The sequence below is a fragment of the Opisthocomus hoazin genome, chromosome 8 (genome assembly GCF_030867145.1).
Source record: "Opisthocomus hoazin isolate bOpiHoa1 chromosome 8, bOpiHoa1.hap1, whole genome shotgun sequence".
NCBI classification, from domain to species: Eukaryota; Metazoa; Chordata; class Aves; order Opisthocomiformes; family Opisthocomidae; genus Opisthocomus; species Opisthocomus hoazin.
The window spans coordinates 18,998,577-19,018,015 of NC_134421.1; the positions used below are offsets into that span (position 1 = coordinate 18,998,577).

Consider the following 19,439-nt stretch of genomic DNA (forward strand, 5'->3'; position numbering starts at 1 on the left):
GGCTATGAGAGATTGTGGGGAAGTTCAATCACTCTAGATTTTAATTTTCATTTAATAATTATTAAATTCATTTTAATCTATGAAGAGAGTGGAAGAGCAGATCTGCTCCAGCAAAGCTGTGAAGCACACATTGAAGGTCTGTAACAGACTGTGGGTGGAAAGAAACACCAGTAAATTCCAGAATGGTTTTGTTGAGAATCTTAGCAATATTGCACTTCACACATCACTGTTGTCCCAGACCTGCAGCATGATGAATACAGAGGGAGGTGTTATCCTGGACTGCCACGTTAGCCCAAACCAGGATGTTTTCCAAGGCTGGAATAGTAAAACGTGGTACAGTAGGACAGACGGACTTTCCTAGGGCTGATTGAGGATTGCTCAATCCAGGTTGGACTTCAGATCCCCATTAGCAGAGCCCTAGGGCTTCCTTAAAATTGCAACACAGACAGACAGCAGGAGTAGTAAAGGGCTGTAGGGCAGGCCAGCGACCTGCTTTGAGTCTCATCAAAGGAGAGCGGCTGACCTGTGACTGCATCCAGTCATGAACAGAAAGGCTAGGGATTTTGAAAGTCAGGATTGTGGTAAAGCTGCGTGTGAGGCTTCAGGACTGATGGGAGTAATTAAGGATGTTTGTTGTGTCCAGCACTGGATTAATGAAGGAGTGAGTGAAAGACCAGCTCTGCAATCTCTGTTTTAATCCAACCCTCTGAAAGCTGATTTCAGGCCAAAGCAAAACAGAAAATTCTTGCTTTAAAAGGAAGAACAGTGGGAGAGAAGCCCCTAGTCAAATGTTCTGCTAACTCAAAAATCCTTTGGTGAAAGCTAGCAGGGGAGAGTCATGCAGAGAACCTTCCCACTTCTTTCCCAGTGCTGAAGACTGACCATGAGTGACTGCAGCATGCTTAAGTAGGCTCATGGTTCTCTCAAAGCCATACTCTTTACCACCGACCTAACCCTCACCCACGGCGACCTCAGTGTAGCTCACCTGCACATGCACCAGCCCGGTGGGAGCAGCCCCTCCAAGCTGTGTTCCCTCCCTTTCTCTCCAGCCAGTCTTTCTGGTTTCACAGCCTCTGTGAGGCTGCAGGCTTCTTTTTTTGTGTGTCTTTCAGAAAACACACTCACCTCTCTCTCCAGCCCCATCTTCTTCCTTGCTCAGAGATTCTGTAACTCATGTGAAGGAATTTCAAGCAATGCAAACTACAGCCAATTAAAAAAAAAAAAAGAAATTAGAGGTGGGAAAATCTTGCTAGTTCATCCAGTCCATCTTCTCACATTCTAGCCCAGCCCAGCTCCTGCAAGATTCTTGCCTACAGTGCATGTTCCAGTACATTATCCAGTCTGGTTGTGTATGATTTAAGCAATGGGCACCCTTTACTTCCCATGACAGACTGTTCCACAGACAACTACTTTTCACTGTTTGGAAGAGGTTTCTGAAGTTTTCTTTCCATTCTGCTTGACCTAATTTCTCTGAGTTCTGCCCTGTAACACACTAGCCAGATGTTCTCCTTCCTTCATGCTTACCCTGTTGAGGTGATGGCAAATAATTCTTGTTCAGTCAAGCTGTTCAGCCACACCACTTAATACTTAGTTGTAAAGCTCAGCAACTATAATCCTTGGCTACCTGGGAAAGACTAATGTTGAGATTAGCATGTTGATGGGTGCACAGAACATATAGAGGACATTGCTAGTAGCATTGCCTCTTTATTAGAATAGTCGACACATCTCATCACGAGGTTTGGCTTTGGTTGCTTTTGACTTTGCCAAACTTGGAGCCAGCATCTTCTAGCTCATGTCTGCTTCAGCTTTTTTGTTGGGTTCTTTTTGGTTTTGTTTTTAATTTCAGTCAAAACCGCTGAGCTGTTTCTGAGAACAAGGCTGGCAAGGGAATATTCTGGTTAATCCATGTTTAAAAGAAAAAATCTCGTTGACTTTTTCTTTTAAAAAAACACCCTCTGAGCAGTGTCTTGCTTTAAAATAAATCACAATTTTTCTGTCAGAAAGACACATTTTGCCATCTATGACGAAATCCCCCCTGAATTTGGCTAAATAATAAGCCTTTGAGTAATTGTAGCTTGAGCCTGCTCAGAAAAAAATAATGGGGGCCAGAAGGGATGGGTGTTTATTATTATTTTTTTTAACTGTGGACCTGATGGAAATAATAGCACATGATTTTGTGATTAAGGCCCGGGTTACAATGCACTTGCACAAAGGCCCCTGGCTGTGGCTTCAGGGTCGCCCCACTCCAGCCTCTCCCGGCCCAGGACGGTGTCACCGCTCCTGGATCCCTCCTGCCCGTGGCTGGGGCCACCCTGGGGAACTGACATCCTGGCTCCTTGCATGGGACCGGGGCTGCCCAGGCAAGTGGAAACCTGGCTGTGAGGAAACAGGGAGGCAGATAGAGAGGAGGAGGAGAGAGAGAAGAAAAGAAAAGAAAAACAATGAAAAAAAAACCCAACAAAAAACAGCAGAGGAGAGGGAGACACCCAAGTTCACTGCCAGCTGTCTGCAAAACATTTCTCGTTTCCGTTTCCACCCACCGGGGCCCTCCCTTGCCCCAGGACATGTGGGGAAGCCGGGGTGCCCCGCAGCTCCCCAGCCAGGCCACGCACACGAGTGCTGCACCCGCCCCGCGGCCATGGCAGTGACGATGCCCGCTTCGGCACCGCCTGCTCTCTCCGGGCCTCCGAGTTGCAGGACTGGGTCCAGACCTGTGTCACCATCGCCCTGTCCCGACCTGTCCCCTCCCCAGGACACAGGCAGCCCCTCCATGCTGTCTGCCACAGTCTGCAAGGACACAGAAAGCAAGAGCACTGGGGACGGCGCGTGACAGCAGGAGCATCTGTGAAGCTACAGCTCCAAAATGCCATGAAGAAATGGAAAGAGATCCAAGATCCTCATTAAATCTGGGAAAAAAAGGAGATGCCCTCAGCCCTGGATAATTACCAGGACATCCAGAAAGATAAAAGGTGAAATTAAAATAGCTAGCACTGTTGTTTTCAATGCACCCACTGTAACACTGTAACATAACCCCTCTGCTTAGCACTGTAAAGAAAGGTGGTTTTATTGTTCCCTTTAGACCAGCATATTAGACCTTGTCTTCTCTGACCTGTGCTCGCTACCGTCTCTGCTCTGTCAGGGGAGGCAGCCTGAGAAACTTGCTTGTGCCTTCTGCCCACCCTGGTTGCTGTACCTCTTGCCATGCTTCCTCTTTATTCATGAACCCTTCCCCTCCCAGTTTTCTCTCCCCCCTTTTTTTTTCTTGCCAAAGCAAGGAGTTTTTAATAGCTGAAGAATGAAAATACCTCCCACGCCTTACCTCAAAAAAGCTAACTCTCTGTCTTACTCACTCTTTTTGATTTCCAAACCTCTCCGGCTAGCTTAGAGTCTTCCTTTGAAGAATCGGTTCCGCAAATACTAGCACGTGAGTATAACTTTAGTAAACCGTGTAGTTCCAGTGGCCTCAAGGGGACCATCCATGTGAGTAAATAATTCAGATGTGGGATGGAGACCATGGCATTTAGCAGAGATGGAGAAGTTTTCTGATGGATATTGTGATTTGGTTGGAATCAAGATATTACAAGGGAATATACTGACTTCAATTTGGGATGGAGTAGTACCTGCCTTGGAGAAAATTTTAAAGTAGGCTTGAAGATCTTTAGGGCGCATAGGTTGTATTGACGCAGGTGGATTGAGTAGATAATCTTTGGAGGCTTCTTCTAGCTCTGCTTATTCTGATTCACCATAGTGAAATGGAGAAAAAGTTAAATTGAAGCAGAGAACAATTGCTTTGATTTACTCATTTCCATCCATGAAACCAAAGTGCAGTGTGGTTCAACTGCACTGTTTCAATTTTTTATGCTTTAAAACTGATATTATTTCTTTGACTCCAAGATCACCTGCATATGCAATGTACCCTTTGCACAGATTAATTTTGGATCCTTGGGTGTTGTCATTATCAAAACAGAGTGTCTCTTTCCCACTGGCTTTGTGCTGATTCCAACATCAACAAGGATCAGCTTTGCTGTAGATTTGCATCTGTGGGAATGACTGTGAAGACCCAACTTTATACTGTAGGGAAACAAGAACTACTTTTGAACTATCAGTCCAGCTATGGCAATGTGGAGTTCAGCACAGCTTACTCTGATTCTGGACTGAAGTTTGTACCCTGCATTGTGCTCCATATTGCTGGAGCAAAATTGCTACTAACACCCAATTAAAACAAGTACTGAATGTTTACTCCCCATCACTGCCACTGCTTTGACTGCAGTGTAAACGTACCACTAATGACTTGGCCGATGGGAGGGGAAAATTATGTGTCAGAGCCAAGTACAGAACCAGGAATTTGGGCAGTCAGCCAGCTTGCTAGATCACACTGTGTGCCTCTAATGAAATGCATTGATTTGTGACTCTTACAATAACATTTTTAGGAAATCATTTCACTGGCTATTTATTTGTGTGTTGGAGCAGCCTGATGAGGTTGGAAAACTAAGGCAGACACTGTGCTTACAAATCAAGATCAAAATTTTAAGAAGGAGGTTAATTAACCATTGGAATAACTTCTCTAAGGATGTGATGGTTTTCCATCATATCCTGTTGCACAGTCGATACTAGTTAGTTGTATAAAATATGTGCTATAGCTCCAGCAGGAGCTCTGTGTATCGCTGGAAATGTTTGTCCGAAGTTTTTTGGGTTCTGTTACGCCCAAGATGAGACTATGTTGTTGTAATGGTCCCTTTTGATGATAAAAAGCCCATGAGCTTCTGACAGCCATTGAGTCTGGGTGTTTGTGATTCTGTGGAGTAACAGACTGAGATCCCATAAGTGGTAGATTTAAAACTGGCAACAATTTTCATAAAGAGGACTACCAGATTACAAAGATGCATTCTGCAGAAGTGGACGCCCTGCCAATCCTGTGGCTGATATAATGTACTGTGATGAATTAGCAAGCTCAGAAAGAATTAACCCATCAATAAAGTGACAGACTTGGTACATTTCAAAGCATCTGGTCAGATCTCATGGAATTCTTTGGCTGCTACATGTTCAGTCAGAGAGAAGGAAATAGTGGGAAGAGTGCGTGATCACCTTGTAGTATTTCACTGGATGCCTCAGAGGAGCAGATGGGGATAGTGAGCAGTGGATAAGGTAAGCCTTTATCTGCTTGGGGGTTTGTATGGACCCTTTCCTAGACTGGCTCCTCTTTAATATCCTTATAGATCTATATAAAAAGTTGTCTTTTTCTTGTCTGCTTGCAGTTTATGGTTGGCTAAATTTCATAAATAACATTTTTTTTCTGTGCGTTCAGGTGAACACATCCTAGAGTTGCCAGAGTTTAAGTACTCTGTAAAAAGCAACCCCCTTTAAATAGTCTTATGTTGCCTATCTAGAAACTGAGACATCTAGAATCTCTAGTGAGTCCTCAAAGCCTGTGTATCTGCATTTGATTTTTTTTCTTTTCATGTCTACTTTCTATGTGGTTTTTGAATGATCGATAACCATAAAGATTAGAAAAAAATTCAGCCAAGCAAGACTTGTCTTGAGAAAATAAAATGAAAAAAAAATGGGGGGGAGTAGGTAGGTCCAAACTGATGGCAAGCTTGTTTGTTCATCTTTAAGATGCATTTACTTATTCCAATTCAATATTTATTTCTGTTCTGCCACAGACTTGATGTCTAGCAATGTAAGCTGTTCATTTTTAAAAACAAAATTCACCTTTAAATGTGCTTAGACTAGAAAAAATATACCCAATGAGGTCATTTGCAGTGCAAGAGTTAATGCATCATGCAAACAGCTAAATAAAGGTTACAATCTGAGTGGAATTATTCAGAGCTCAGGGAGAAATCTGGCATTTGCAGTCTGTCACTGGGTTTGAGAATTCTGGCGCTCTCAGTGTCACTGCCACCCGGAGGCATCCTGCTCTCTGTGGGGCAGTAAGGGAGGGGACTACAGCGCTGGACAGTCTTCCCGTAAAAACAGCAAAAACAAGAGCGGTGGGAAGTGTCATGGCTGACGAATGTGTGGAATGAGGGGTGAGTATGAGCCCGTCTTTGTCCAGGTTTCACAGAGCGATGTTGTGGCTGTAAATAGCCGCTCTTCCTCCTCTCTCTTCCTCTTCAGGACAGCTGAAGAGCCAATGTCAGGACAGCATATGATCCCTGATATCCCTGGGCAGGAGGATTGCATGGAGGGCTATGAAGAGCCATGTGCTTCTTGAGACCTGCCAGTTAAGTGTTGCGATTTTTGGGCCCTATCTGGTAAAGGGTCCTCGCCCTCCCTTTCCACCAGCATTCTGTGGAGCTGAGGGTGTCACTCTGGGGCAGATTACACCCAAAGTACATATGTGATACAGCCAGGATAAAAATGCATCACTTGTAAACGCCCGGGCTTGTTTAGAATTGGCAGTCTCCGTAGAGGTGTTGTGCTAAGATTGTGTTTTGCATTTCGTTTCCTTGTTTTGTTTCTATAAATGAAGCGCTTGGCTGATTTGCGCAGGAAATCAACTGCGATGGTCATTCACTTCAATGGGCGAACTTTAAACGAGTCACCAGGGACTGGCTGCTGCTGACTTCAAAGAGAAGGAGACATCTAAAACCTCTAGTCAAGCCAAGTTATGGTGGGAACTATCAGATACAAAGGGGAGAAAACTGGAAGGCACAGTAGGGTGAAAGACAGATTCAGCTTGGTTTTCCTGTCCGTAATTAGTCAGACTAAGGCAAGGTTGGAATAGAAATTTAAAAAAAAAAAACTTCATAAGATTTTACTAAGGGAAGTTTGTTGAACCTCAGGAAAAGTGCTCTGGTGTTGATGTTCTATGAGCTGTGTGCAATAATCTAGGAATGGAAACACATTGAGAAAGTTAATATGGTACTTGACAAAATATAGGAAAATGTATTAGAAAGAATAGTTCTGTGCAGGGTGGAAGGTGGAGCACACGCCCTTCTAAGATCTTGCATTCACTCCTCTTTTTTTCTTTCCCCAATGATTTCAGAAGTCTTCCCAGGCTCAGATAAGTCAAAGAGAAGGACCCATCCCCGATATCGTAGGCAAGGTAAAGAGGTAGAGTTCATAAAAACAGGAGAAAAGAGAGGATAGAGGGGGAAAAAATAAAGGGAAGAAACAGAAGTCTAAACTTGGGTGTTGCTTCTCCCAAGCACACACATGAGCAGCAGACTCCCAAAAAGAAGACTAGAGAAAGATTGCCATCTTCTGGAAAGATAAATATCTGCTGTTATTCAGAACAGTAAATTTGATATGTGTATATTTTTGAAACCATAGCACATTTCTGAGAAATTTCTTTTTCAACCTGAACTCTTATCCATATAAATCTAATACAATCTCATTTCATCAATCTGTATGTCATGATCCCAGCTTTAGAAACTGACATAGCATCCTCTATTTTAATCAGACTCTCATCAAGCTTAAAATTAGGAACATGTTAACATTAAGGATTATCAGTAGAGAGATGGACTTTATTCTTGAGCCTGAAAACCAGGGTTTTTTTTTTTACTGAGCATTTAGAAGCCAAACTTAAGGTGTCCAGATGCAGAGACTGAACAATGAAGAAAAAAAAAAATAATCACTCTTGTTTTAAATAGCCTCAGCTGTTATTTTACCTACTTCAGTAAATTAAATACATCTGTGTCAAACAGAACCTTTTTATTAATCAAAAAACCTGCAGGCAGTCCACGGAGCATGGAAACATTTAGCATTGCTTTCAGTTAGCCCATCTTAAAATGCTTATCTATATTAGAGAAGCTTATGCAGTGACTAGGATTAAAATAGCTGCAGAAATACCGACTGTTCTGCTCGGGGCAGGAAGGGTCAGGAGCCTGTGGTAGCACAGCCCACGTATGGGACCGTGAACCTGTCGTCTCCGTCTGCTGCCTGTGCTGCGCAGGGACTGTCACAGGCTGTGCTGTCACCCAGAGCTACTTGTACACCTGCCTCCCAGCCTCTGGGCTCTGGTGTTGGGCATGGGGGATGAGAGCAGTTGCACCACTGGTTTCCTCTGCCCCGGCAGAGCAGCAGGGCAGGCATGCAGGGAATCTGCTTTGCTCTCTCCCAGTGGTGGTGGGAGCCTCACCTGCATGGCACTGGGAAAAGCCTTTGTGGGGAAGATGGTGTGCGTACCTCTGGGATGCCCCTCTCCCTTGCAGTGTGAGTCAATGCTCCATGCCCTCTAGTAACAGTTCATTTTCCTGAGAAGTGATGCCACTCTTACTTTTCACTGTTCTGATACAAAACGAGGTGTATCAACACCCTCAGGTATTGTGGGAACATTTAAACTTTCAGGACAAGGGCTCAGAGGGGACTTTGGGTGAGTGTGAATCTTTCCGTCTCTCCTTACTAACTTCCCAAATTCATCCAATGTGAAACTGCTGGGAGCTGGGATTCCTGGTGAACTTTGCACGTTGCTAAAAGCTGCCACTATGAGGGACAGTGACAGTATCTGCCATGCTCCCGTCCTTTGGCTACTGGACTTCTTTGACTTGTCACTGTTTCACATACCTCTGTCAAGGTGGTGATGCTGTGGCACCAGTCTGCCACCCAGCAGTGCTTCTGCTAAGGGGCTTCTTTTGTCATTAAAATCTCCAGCACCCATGGTGAGAGCTGGATTGGCATCTCCTCAAGGTCTGAAATCCTCAAAGCAGATGCAGTCACGTAAGCTTTCCTCTCCCCATTTTTTTCTTCTCCCCTTTCTGTGACTGGCAGGTCTGTCCAGGAAGATATCCCAGGGCTGAGGAGCTTGTGGCCTTTGCCATTGTACTGAGACAGTGCACAGGGCAAGGGGTGTCCTGACGCCAAGGGTGCTGGTAGTTTCTGAGCTAAGGTCACTCGTCCCCTGAAGCACTGGCCAGAGAGCCGCCAGGTCACTGCATACAAGCCCCCAAACACCCACCGCACGGAGATGGCTGGGATCTTTCTGTGTTTTATGGAAACTTTCTACTCAGTCAATACAGGTCACCCTTCTGAACTTAATCCCAGCCTGCAGCACCAATCACTTCCTGTATAATCTCCCAGAACAGCTGTGCTGTGATTGCATTGTGGATTACAAAATCGCCATTTTCCACAAAACAGCTGCTGGCTGGAGGGATAGCATTTAATAATCATGGCGGGGGGGGGGGAGGGGAGAGACAAAGGAGAAAGGGGTTTTGAAGCAATTTGGTTTCTTGGAGGATCTAGAGATGAGTAAAACAGCAGACAAAGCGTGAGTCCCATTTATTCATTGCTCTTCCAAATTAACAGGACTTCGAGGACTTGCTGCCAAGGTAAATTCAACTTTTTCCTTTTGGGGCTATCTAGATACAATGGTCAGTTATTGTCAGTAAGTGCTTGGCTTTTAACAGAGGGAAACTTTTCTGACAAAGTTCTCATGAAGGAGTAGTACAGACTTACTTCTCATTTGCTATGTCCTCTGCATCCTTGATCCAGTTCCTTCTTCTGACTCATTTGTTTCCTATATTTTTTAGCCTTTTTCCTTATCACTTGTTCTGAAATTATATGGCCTTTCAACTACTGTCACAAATCAACTGGAGAGAATATTTTCCCACTATTGAAGGTTTAAATTAGAAAAATGATTTTTGTCAATATTATGAGTGGAAAGATTTTTTTTTAAAATAAAAGCTTGAGCAAACCAAAACCTGATGACAGAAAATCTTATAATGAAGCATTGATGAAAAACTAAAAAACTTTGTGTGCTGAAGGTTTCTATTTTCAGATGAAAAATCATGTTTTTGAGGAGAGCAATTTTATCTATAATTTCCTTTTCAGTCATAAGGCAAATTTTCCACTGAAAAACTTTCAGTGAGGAATTTGCCACCAACCTTACCCAGAAACCTTCACATAATTAACTATTCCTAGTAGATATCTGCTCTGTGAAACCGGTGTCATCCAACATGCCTTCAGATCATAGATGTCATTATTTATGGTATCACTGAGATATTGCCATCTCCAGCGTGCAGCATCTTCATTGCTGAAACAAAGAAATGCTCTAGTGAAGATGTAAAAGAAGCCAGAACATAAAACATACAGGAATTTTTCAGGAACTGAGTATTTTTTTGCCTTTGGTGAGGGTATTCTGTATCAGGCACTGTTTTCTCAGTGTGAAGAGATGCTAATGAAGTCTTACTTTCCAAGAGGAGCTTCAGCACCATCTTTATTGACCACATTTCTGAGCTTGCTGGTTAGCAGAACAAATGCTTCTAACTACACCACATTTAGCTGTGGTGCAGTTACAAACAGTGCAAAGCTCAGTCTTGTATTGTTTATTTATAGTAGTGTCCACAGTACGCTGGGCCTTTCTCACACATTCAATGTTGGGTGAGTCAACCAAAGCTACATGAAGAGGACCGGCAGCAGGCAATGTCTGTACAAACTGAATCTATTCACAGGCAAATAGATTTTGAGAGTCATAAATAGGAAAAGGTGGGAGTATCTGGATGAAGTTGTGCCAAACATAGGGAGTGCCATGTGGGAAGAGGCATGCGTTGATTACATGAAAGTTGATGTGTGGGTAGATGACATCTAATCAATCCATGGAGTAATAAGTTGGGGTTCACAAAAGCCAGTGCAGGATTTTGCAGAAACCATAAACTCTTAAGCTGCCCTCTGAGTGAGAAAGAACAGGTCCTGGGACCCTGGTACACAAACTGCTTTCTGAATTGCTTCGTCTGATGAGATGAAACTGGGAAGAGTGTTTCTGGCAACGTTTGCTCTTAAAAAAAACCCTTTGGCACTTTGTGTGAGAGCAGAGACACTGTCATCCCACTACGCTACCAAATTTCTGATGTGCAGAGCAGAGCTTGCTCAGGTGGGAGGTGCTTCTCTGGGGCTTGAACTTGAGCTGCCGGATTTGGATAGCTGGGTGTCCCTGCTGAGCAGGTCACTGCTTTGCTGTGTCACCTTCAGTCATCTGGGAACATTTTCCTGCCTTTCCCCACTGTGAAATCAATACACTCCCTACCTCGCTAGGTACAGTAATGAACTGCTTGAAAAAGTGTTTTGGGACACTTAGCAGCAAGAATTCTTCTTCACTTGGACAGAGCATTCATCATTCCCCATCTAAGGGCAACACTCAGTATTTGGGGAAGCTGCTTAACAGTTTTTCCCTACCATCTCTGAGATGGAGTGAATATAATGTCGCTTTCATTTGGCTCATGTGCTCACACACCCCAATGCACTCAGCCCTGCTACGTCTACTGGGTCACCCTTACTTGCCCAGTACAGATATTCAGTGTACTTTGAAAGGGTTGAAGATGACCTATTGTTCCATCGCCCTGGCTTTCAGGTTCTTCTGTGCTGGGTGAGCTGTTGGGATGCTGTGAGGAGAGCAGAGTGCTCATAACCCCTCCCCGCAGGTACGTGCTGGGAAGAGCTAGGATTCATAAGGCTAGGTGGGACAAGTGGCTGATGTGACAGTCCCTCCCATTTGTGTGTTGTAGATGGAGCTGCTAAAGGGATTGCCATGGCGCCGTGCTTTCCTGGCTGTTATCCTGAACCTGCTGGCTCTCAGCCTCTCCACCACTGCCTTGCTCAGCAGCTACTGGTGCACCGGGACCCAGAAAGTGCCCAAGCCTTTGTGTGGGAAAAGTAAAGCCACCAAGTGCATCGGTGTCCCCATGCCGCCTGACGCAGGTGCTAGCAATGTTTCATCCCAGGATGTGGTGCACTACAGCTGGGAGACCGGGGATGACCGCTTTGCCTTCAGATACTTCCACACGGGGATGTGGCTTTCCTGTGAAGAGAGCATGGAAGGGCCAGGTAGTGTCTTGCCCAGGCAGCCATAGTTTCCTCCCTTCTGTTTACTCCACGGAAGTTTGGAAATGACAGGCAGGAGGCTGGCAAAACTTGGGAGCAAAGCCTTCTTAATTTTCCTAGATGGCATCTGCCCTGTGCACTGCTGTGATCCTTATATTTCTGTCCTTTAATGGGATGTTTGCAGAGGGGGACAAAGGAGAATGGTTATCTCTGGTGTGACCTTCGGTCTGGAAGAGTGGCTGTGAAGTCCAAGTAATGGTAGTGGCAGTGACTTTGTGATGGCATTGTTCATCCTGATGTGAACTGGAGTAAGCCTCCTTTCCCTTTCCCCATTATCTCCATTCCTACACACAGCTTACTTCATGCTCTCCAGGGCACATTTGTACGTGTCCCCTCGGAAACCTAAGCAGGGAGATTTTATGCAGTGTTGTCAATTTATAGTTACCACTGTAAGGACTGCAATAGTTGGCGTTCTCCTTAAATCACCAAACTGAGAAGTTTTGTGAATTGAACAGGGACTGGGCTTTCTTTTTTTTTAAAAAAAAAGAGAGAGAAAGAGAAGTACTGCCTTATAGATACAGAGAAAAACTGGAAGATCTGAACCCAGAGGAACTAAAGCTGGGAGGCAAATTGACCTGAGGATTAGAGCTGCAGTACTGTAATTTTTTTAGTTGTTTTTGTGATATTGTGACAGGTTTCAGTTGTGATTTTTGACCATGTGGGACTGGCACTGTAAACACTAGAGTTCCAGAGGCTGGTCGTGCAACCTGTACTAGCCCCCTTTGGTGCCTGCCTTCACCCTTGACTTGCTTCTGCCCAGCCCTGCTGAAGCTTTTCTGCTGAAACCTATGCCATGCCAGCACAGGTGAATGCTCTGCAGTGCACAGATGCTCTTTATGGCCTGGCACACACATCAAGGATCAGAACTGACCCAGAAGGTGGACAACAGGGAGATTTGTATCTAAAAATACAGTGATGAAAGTCGCTTTCATCAGTCCCATTTCCCTGAGCCCACCACCCTCCTTTCAGGTCTCCCCAGGCACAAGCATCTCACCTTCTTTAACTAAGCCACTGTTCTAGTACAGCATTTCTCGTTTTCTTATCTGTTGCTGCCAGAGTTTGAAAATAAAGAACTGGTGAATAAAAGGGTGGGAGCAGGAGGGAACGTGCTTGAAACTCTCATGCTCTAACAAGAGGGCTGCTTCATTATGAGCATTTCCAGACCTGCTGTGGAAGGAGATGTGTTTATTCAGGACTGGTTTGGGTTGGGGTGTGTTTCCATGGTGCTTGTCGGAATGGGACTACATCCCTTGACAGCTTTCTCTGAAAGACTTCTCTGGCCACAGGGCAGTCTTAGAATAACCCCGATGCCTGAAGGAATGCAGAGAGCGCATTACATCTGGATTGCAGCAGAGCATGGGGTAGAGCACATAGTCTCAGTCCCCTGCTTCCTGTAAATTGAGTACAACCCACCCACTGCTGTGGGTCTTTGAAGCAAGTGCGTAGACAACAACAACAAAAAGGGGCTACTATGAGCAAAAGGAGTTTGAGCTGAGCTGGAGTGAGGATTCCGTTATTCAGGCTAATCTCAGGATAAGTTTAGATGAGCCATTACTGAACAACCTCATTAAAGTTCTAGGTGAAGCAGCAAAGCGCAAGTTAATGAGGACTGCAGATGGCACTAAACTGGGTAGTGTCCTGAGAGCTGTGGATGACTGAAGTAATACAGGAGATTGGGAGAGATTAAAACTGGGGATAGAAATTAAGAAAATAAGATTCTTACATGAAATATAGCAGACTGATACTTCTGGGAGAAAATACCATGCCAAGAAGAGAAGAGGACCCTCAAATGCAATAATGCAGCATTCAGTGAGACTTAGAGATAATAATGATGGACCCTCAGCTGAGACAATAGTTTGCATCTGGCCAACATAAAAAGCCAAAGCAAATATGCACACCATTTGTCCAAATAGCACGTCTAAAATGTGAGGACAGGAGACCGTATTTCTGTGTGATTCACTGTGACAGAAGAGGGACTCACATCTCTGTCACACAACATTTCACTTGGGAAAATTTTTTTGTTTTGCTTTTCTTCTTTGGGAAGCAGTGCTAGAACTGCTTTGCTGAAACTGGGGTGAGCAGGAATTCACGTCCTCAGCAGAAGTGATGGGTCTGCAGTCTGTTATAAGCTACTGCCTTAATAGGCCTGACCAACAGTCATGTTGTGAATGAGCAGCAACAGATTTTTATATTCCCCAGAGTCTCATATAAGATTTACAGATTGCTGAAGTTTTTTATGGAAAGGCCACTTCTAGTTTTCCAGACAGACACTGCCTTCCCCTTCCTTGCCCCAGTGAAGATTTGGAAAGATGATCAGAGAGAAAGCAGAGGTGAGACGATCTGATGGGTAGACTCAGGGATGACTGCAGCTATGCAGTGAAAAGAGAGAGAGAGGAAGAGATTTTCTTTTCCCTTATGTACCCTGCATGGTTTTGCAAACTAATACCTTTGGTTTTGTTTTTCAGAAGAGAAATGCCGTAGTTTTATTGAGCTTTCACCACCAGCAGAGAGAGGTAAGAGCAAGTCACCATACCTCACTGTAGCTGCCCAGCGCACCTCCTTGGGATGGGAACCAGCAACATTTCACCTGTATGAGGCCAGCAGGGTGGGTCCCTAAAGAGCCAGGCATGAAATCTCAGCCTCATGGTTGCTAAAAGAGCAAATATTTCCTCCCAGATGTTTGCCTAAACCACTGCCATCTGTGAGGTCAGTGCGGGAAACCTCAGACCTCCTCCCATACGAAGTGGGATTTGTCTCATCTAATAAGTTGCCCAGTGTGAGCTTGTCATCTTGCTGTAGTCGGCGGGAAGGGGATGGATGCCACCTGAGGGCAGTCCCTCCCACCTACACTACATGTTGACTCAGTGCCTCAGTTTTGGGGTCTAATGTGATGACTCTGGAAGCTGAATCACCACTTAATTTGTGGTAAGCGATCAGGACATCTGAAAATTACACTTTCAGGGTGAAGTCCTTGCCTCATCAAACAGAAAGCTTCATTTGGGTTAGAGAGCTCACCTCTCCTGTCATTGTCACATGTTTCAGATTATCCCGAGGATAACTTCAGTATACATATGCAGTACGTTCATATTCAGTGTACATATGCAATGGAGATTTTACTTACTGAAAGCTTTTCAATTGGTGTGGGCTTGTTAACTATTTCCCAAGATGAAGGCTGGAGGCAAGTCATTTCAAAGGATGTTCATATGTAAAGGCAAAGGCCTCGGGTGCAGAGCCTGTGTCGGTGTTCAAGCCATGAAAGCAAGGGCTGGAACAAATGCTGGGGAATCACAACAGCCAGCGGGGAGATGAGTACTTTCAGGGAACTCATCTTCTTTTTCTGCTTTGTTTCCCCTGTTTTAAAAACAGTGGCAAAGACTGCTGATCTGCTTTTCTAAAGCGATGCACATTTCCAGGTGAGGGGTCTGGTCTGAGTGGCATGCAGCGGCATCGCCCTGCAGATTAAACTGGGTCACTCGGCACAACAGCCGGATAGAAAATCCTCCCCTGCTTATTCTTTGGGGAAACAGTATTCACACAGTTCAAATACAGCTGGTGCTACAAGATCATTTTGAAGTCATGCAGATCTCCGCTTTGTCATAAAATTAATAACTGTATTTACTGAATGATTCTTGCATTTACTACAAAATGCTCACTTCACAGGGAGTAGCAACGCATTTTTCTGCTTTCTCACCTTCTTGTGCTTCATTGCCTGCCCAGGCCTCTGGCTCTGTTGCTTCCAATGTGTTCCCTATAGACTGTTTTCCTAAGAAAGGAGGTTTACGCAACCAAATTACGTGTCTTTGTAAATCTTTCTGTCTGTCCCCCCTCACACTCCTCCTACTGATCCTTGCCTAATTGCAGCTCAACATTGATAGAAAGGCCATGTTCTATAAGACACTGAACTCCTACAAATTAATTGGAAAATCACTGTGAGCTTAAGCATGACGCTTATAGTGACACTGTGGTCTTAACAGCTCTATCACCCGCTTCCAACCCTTCCTGCACATAGCATCATCTTGAGACGACCTTGGCCTCCAGCACAGCTGTCATTATATAGTTGGGCCAGCACTGGAGAAGGTGGTGTGACTGCTGGTCACAGGCTGGGCTGGCTGAGCTGGGTGTGTACAGAGCAGCTCCACATTACGTAGGTAGCATTACAAGACCAGATTACGCAGCATGCGTGGTGAGCCTGGACTCACAGCAAAAGCGATGCAGAGACCTCTGTGCATGTGTGGTGTCAGCAGCCTGCAGGACACTTCTGGCCATCTGACCTCTAATGAAATAGTCTCCCTGACAGTGTTGCAGCAAGCAAGCCTTTAAGCAGGGAATGCAGCTCATCAACTTCTACTAAAGAGCTGGGTGACTCTGTAGCACTAATGACTTTGAGGAGTCAAGTCAGTGCTACATTAATGAGGGCTTTCTTCACACTCCTTTTCCCCAGCTGAATGTCTCCTCTACAGCCATTAATGGGTGCCAATAGCAGTGTTCACAGTGCTGCTTCATTTGTCAGATTACTATTTCTTCCTCAGTGAATCCTGTGCTTTTCCATAGCCCAGAATTACAGAGTGCCTTTTCTCATTCTCCTCCAAGTCCTACTGCACAGTGAGCTCAGCTGTGGTATCGCTTAAGTCCCACTCATAATCCCACCATGAAAGTACTTGCACTCTGTTCAAAATGGGGTGAGTGGTGAATGTTATTGCCCTAGCTTGATATCTACCCCAAAAAATATAGTTTAATCTTAATTGGGGTTTCAGTGAGAAATACAGGCTTGCAAGCGTCTTCCTAAATTCTGGAGGCCAGGTCCCAGCTGCAGCTATGGATGCACCATTCAGTTCTTTACTTCACCAGCTGAGTCCCAGGTTAAAAGTCATTTTCTTCCTTTGGGTGTTCGTTGTTTTCCTTCTTTCCCTTCTTTCCAAAGGACATCCTTTCAGGATTGGGTTGGGAGGGGGGAGTACTCTTCCTTGAACAAGCCATCCTGTACTGATGTGAGAAGTCTCTGGTTCCTGGCAGGAATCCTGTGGTTGTCGCTGGGATCTGAGATGCTGTACATCAGCTTGCTGCTCATCAGTTTCATCCTCCTGATGGTGGAAATGCTGCATACTGGCAATCCTGTATGTGGATTGAAGCTCAACGCCTTTGCTGCTGTCTCCTCGGTGCTGTCAGGTAAGTGTGTTACTGCAGGCTTGGAATCACTGCAGTGGGAGAGCCTCCTTTCCCACACAAGGCTGAAGTACGCTGCTCTGACTCCTGCTGTAACTTCTTTGCTTTCTTGTCTTTATTGTCCAGGTCTCCTTGGGATGGTGGCACACATGATGTACACTCAAGTCTTCCAGGCAACAGTTAGTCTGGGACCAGAAGATTGGAGACCGCACTCATGGGACTACGGCTGGGCATTCTAGTATGTGAGCTTTGATGCCATTTTCACTTCCTCAGCCTTTCAGGCTTCAGTCAGTCATGACACACCCTGCCAAAACCCACCTCCTCCTTGACCTTCTGTGTTTCCAAAGACAGGTGTACCATGGTTCTCCTACTGCTAATCTCCTTTCTTTGCCTCATCCCCTGCTTTAACAAATAGTTGCTGAATTACTTAAATAAGTAACTACCAAGGACTGGCAAAACAATGGGGTCACACCTAAACAAGTGCCTTCAGCCCTGCTGACTAATCAGGTTTACCCCTATGCTGGTTTGCCTTGTTTGGTCTCAGCTCTTCCCTGTGTGCAGAGACCAGCGTCACACTTGTGATGATGCTCTCAAACATGCCCTATTTTTCTGCAGTTTAAATAAGTTGCGTGTTGGCTTGGCATCTTCACTAACCAATGCCCAGAGGGCCTATTCCTGCAGCACCAAGCCTAGATGCAGGCTTGCAAATGTGGACACTGCAGCCAGAAAGAGCAGCTATAAAAAGCAGGTGGCTCGGAGTTCATTTCTGTAAAGGCTAAAGAAGCCAACTGCAGCTGATACGCCATAGGTGACTTGAAAAGCAGTTGGATGAGCCTTCCAAGTGCCCACGGAAAGTGCAGGCTTAATTTGCAGTGTTATACTGATGATGACCACTCTTAAGACTTAAACAGTTCAGTGCCATGTGGCAGCCATGGACATCAAATGTCAGCATGGCCATCTGGTTATGCTCAAGTAGACACGCCTCATGTCGAGGAAGACAGTGATCAGCCTTGCAATCCAGAACTTGCTTCCAAGCTGTGCTGTCCTGCTCTGACCAGTTACAGACTTTCCTGCTGCCCTTTTTATTTTCCCTGTGACAGGAATGACCAGTATTTACCCCACCAATCTAAGAAGGATTTTGTGGTGGGGTAACCCCTAAAAACTGTGACGTTATGAGCCTTGGTCTTTCTAGTTCATGCCCAGCAGCTTCTGCCTGGCAAATCAGGGTGCACCATGGTGCATGCAGTTCAATTCCTTACCCTGCTTGGCTTCTCACAGCATGTGCTATTCTTGTATCTCCCCTGTAGCACGGCCTGGGCCTCCTTCACCTGCTGCATGGCCTCTGCTGTCACCACTCTCAATACCTACACCAAGACGGTACTGGAGTTCAAAAGGAACCACATTAAGGGCTACAATGGGAGCCTCAAGGATCAGCCTCAGCACCACCAGTGCTTCATACAGCAGCAGATAAGCGGCTACTACGACCCCCAAGACAAGCCCCTCCATTCAGTCTCTGAGGGAGTCGATTTCTACTCTGAGCTGCAGCAGAAAGTGCTACAGCGGGAACCAGAGCTGGAGCTGGATGAGGTTTTGGGACAGACGACTGGGGAGGATCGCTGTTAGGGATGAGTGCACAGGGGCAGAGCAGTGGAGTTTGGGAAGCACAAGAGCTCTGAACCAAATACCAGCACCACTGTCAGCAAGTTCTTGTGGACCTCTTCCTTCCTCAATGGTTCAGGGACCAAGAAGGTGGGCACTGGGCCAGGGCAACAGCAGTGCCAACAGTAGCAGGGTGGGTCCTCCCTGATCACAGTTTGATTAGTGTCCTCAGCTGGGAAGGGTGAAACTGGAGGGACATGTTGTGGTGCCAGCTGTCTCCAAGCACCTTCAGACAGAGTTGAGGTAAATACCTAATCCCAGCAGTATTGCACCTAGAAACAGATAGTCATCCAGCTGACAAACTGCAGTACTGGGCCTCTTTGCGTGGTGTCACGTTGACCTTCCAGCAACCCTGGTTCACTGTTATGGTGAAGGGCATTGGTGCTCACATTCATTGGCTATAATCCTCTCTGAACACTCTATTTATTCTTCATTACCAGGCCCAACCTCCTCTTCTCCCTGCCCCCAGACTAAAAGTGCTGCTGCAGTAGGAATGGGGAGGTGCTTTCAGACATCTCTCACCTCCTCTTTCTTATCTGTAATGACTCCTGTGTGCTCCCTTTTTGCTTTTTCCCCAGAGTCTCCCATTCCAAGGTACTTTCCTGTCTGTCTCTTTCTACCGTGCTTCTCCACAACCTTTAATAATCCTTGGCTGGGCTTCTGCTTTTTCCTTTCTCTTCATCTGTCCCCTTTTCCCCACTGCAAAAATATCACAGACAACCCCCAAATCAAGCAAACTCATAACCTCTCAAAGGTGAAACACTGGTTCACATGACACATGATGCTGTACACAGTATTTA

General features: G+C 45.4%; 1 protein-coding gene across 1 annotated transcript; it reads left to right on the forward strand.

Moving 5' to 3' along the window:
* Positions 1-5,018: 5,018 nt before the first annotated feature.
* Positions 5,019-19,430, forward strand: GSG1 (germ cell associated 1). The gene is given in 9 exon segments (XM_075427854.1): positions 5,019-5,075; positions 5,078-5,145; positions 6,067-6,073; positions 6,989-7,048; positions 11,442-11,760; positions 14,283-14,330; positions 16,831-16,983; positions 17,107-17,218; positions 18,288-19,430. Coding segments are annotated over 9 exon segments (1,140 nt in total). The 3' UTR covers positions 18,604-19,430.
* Positions 19,431-19,439: the final 9 nt, after the last annotated feature.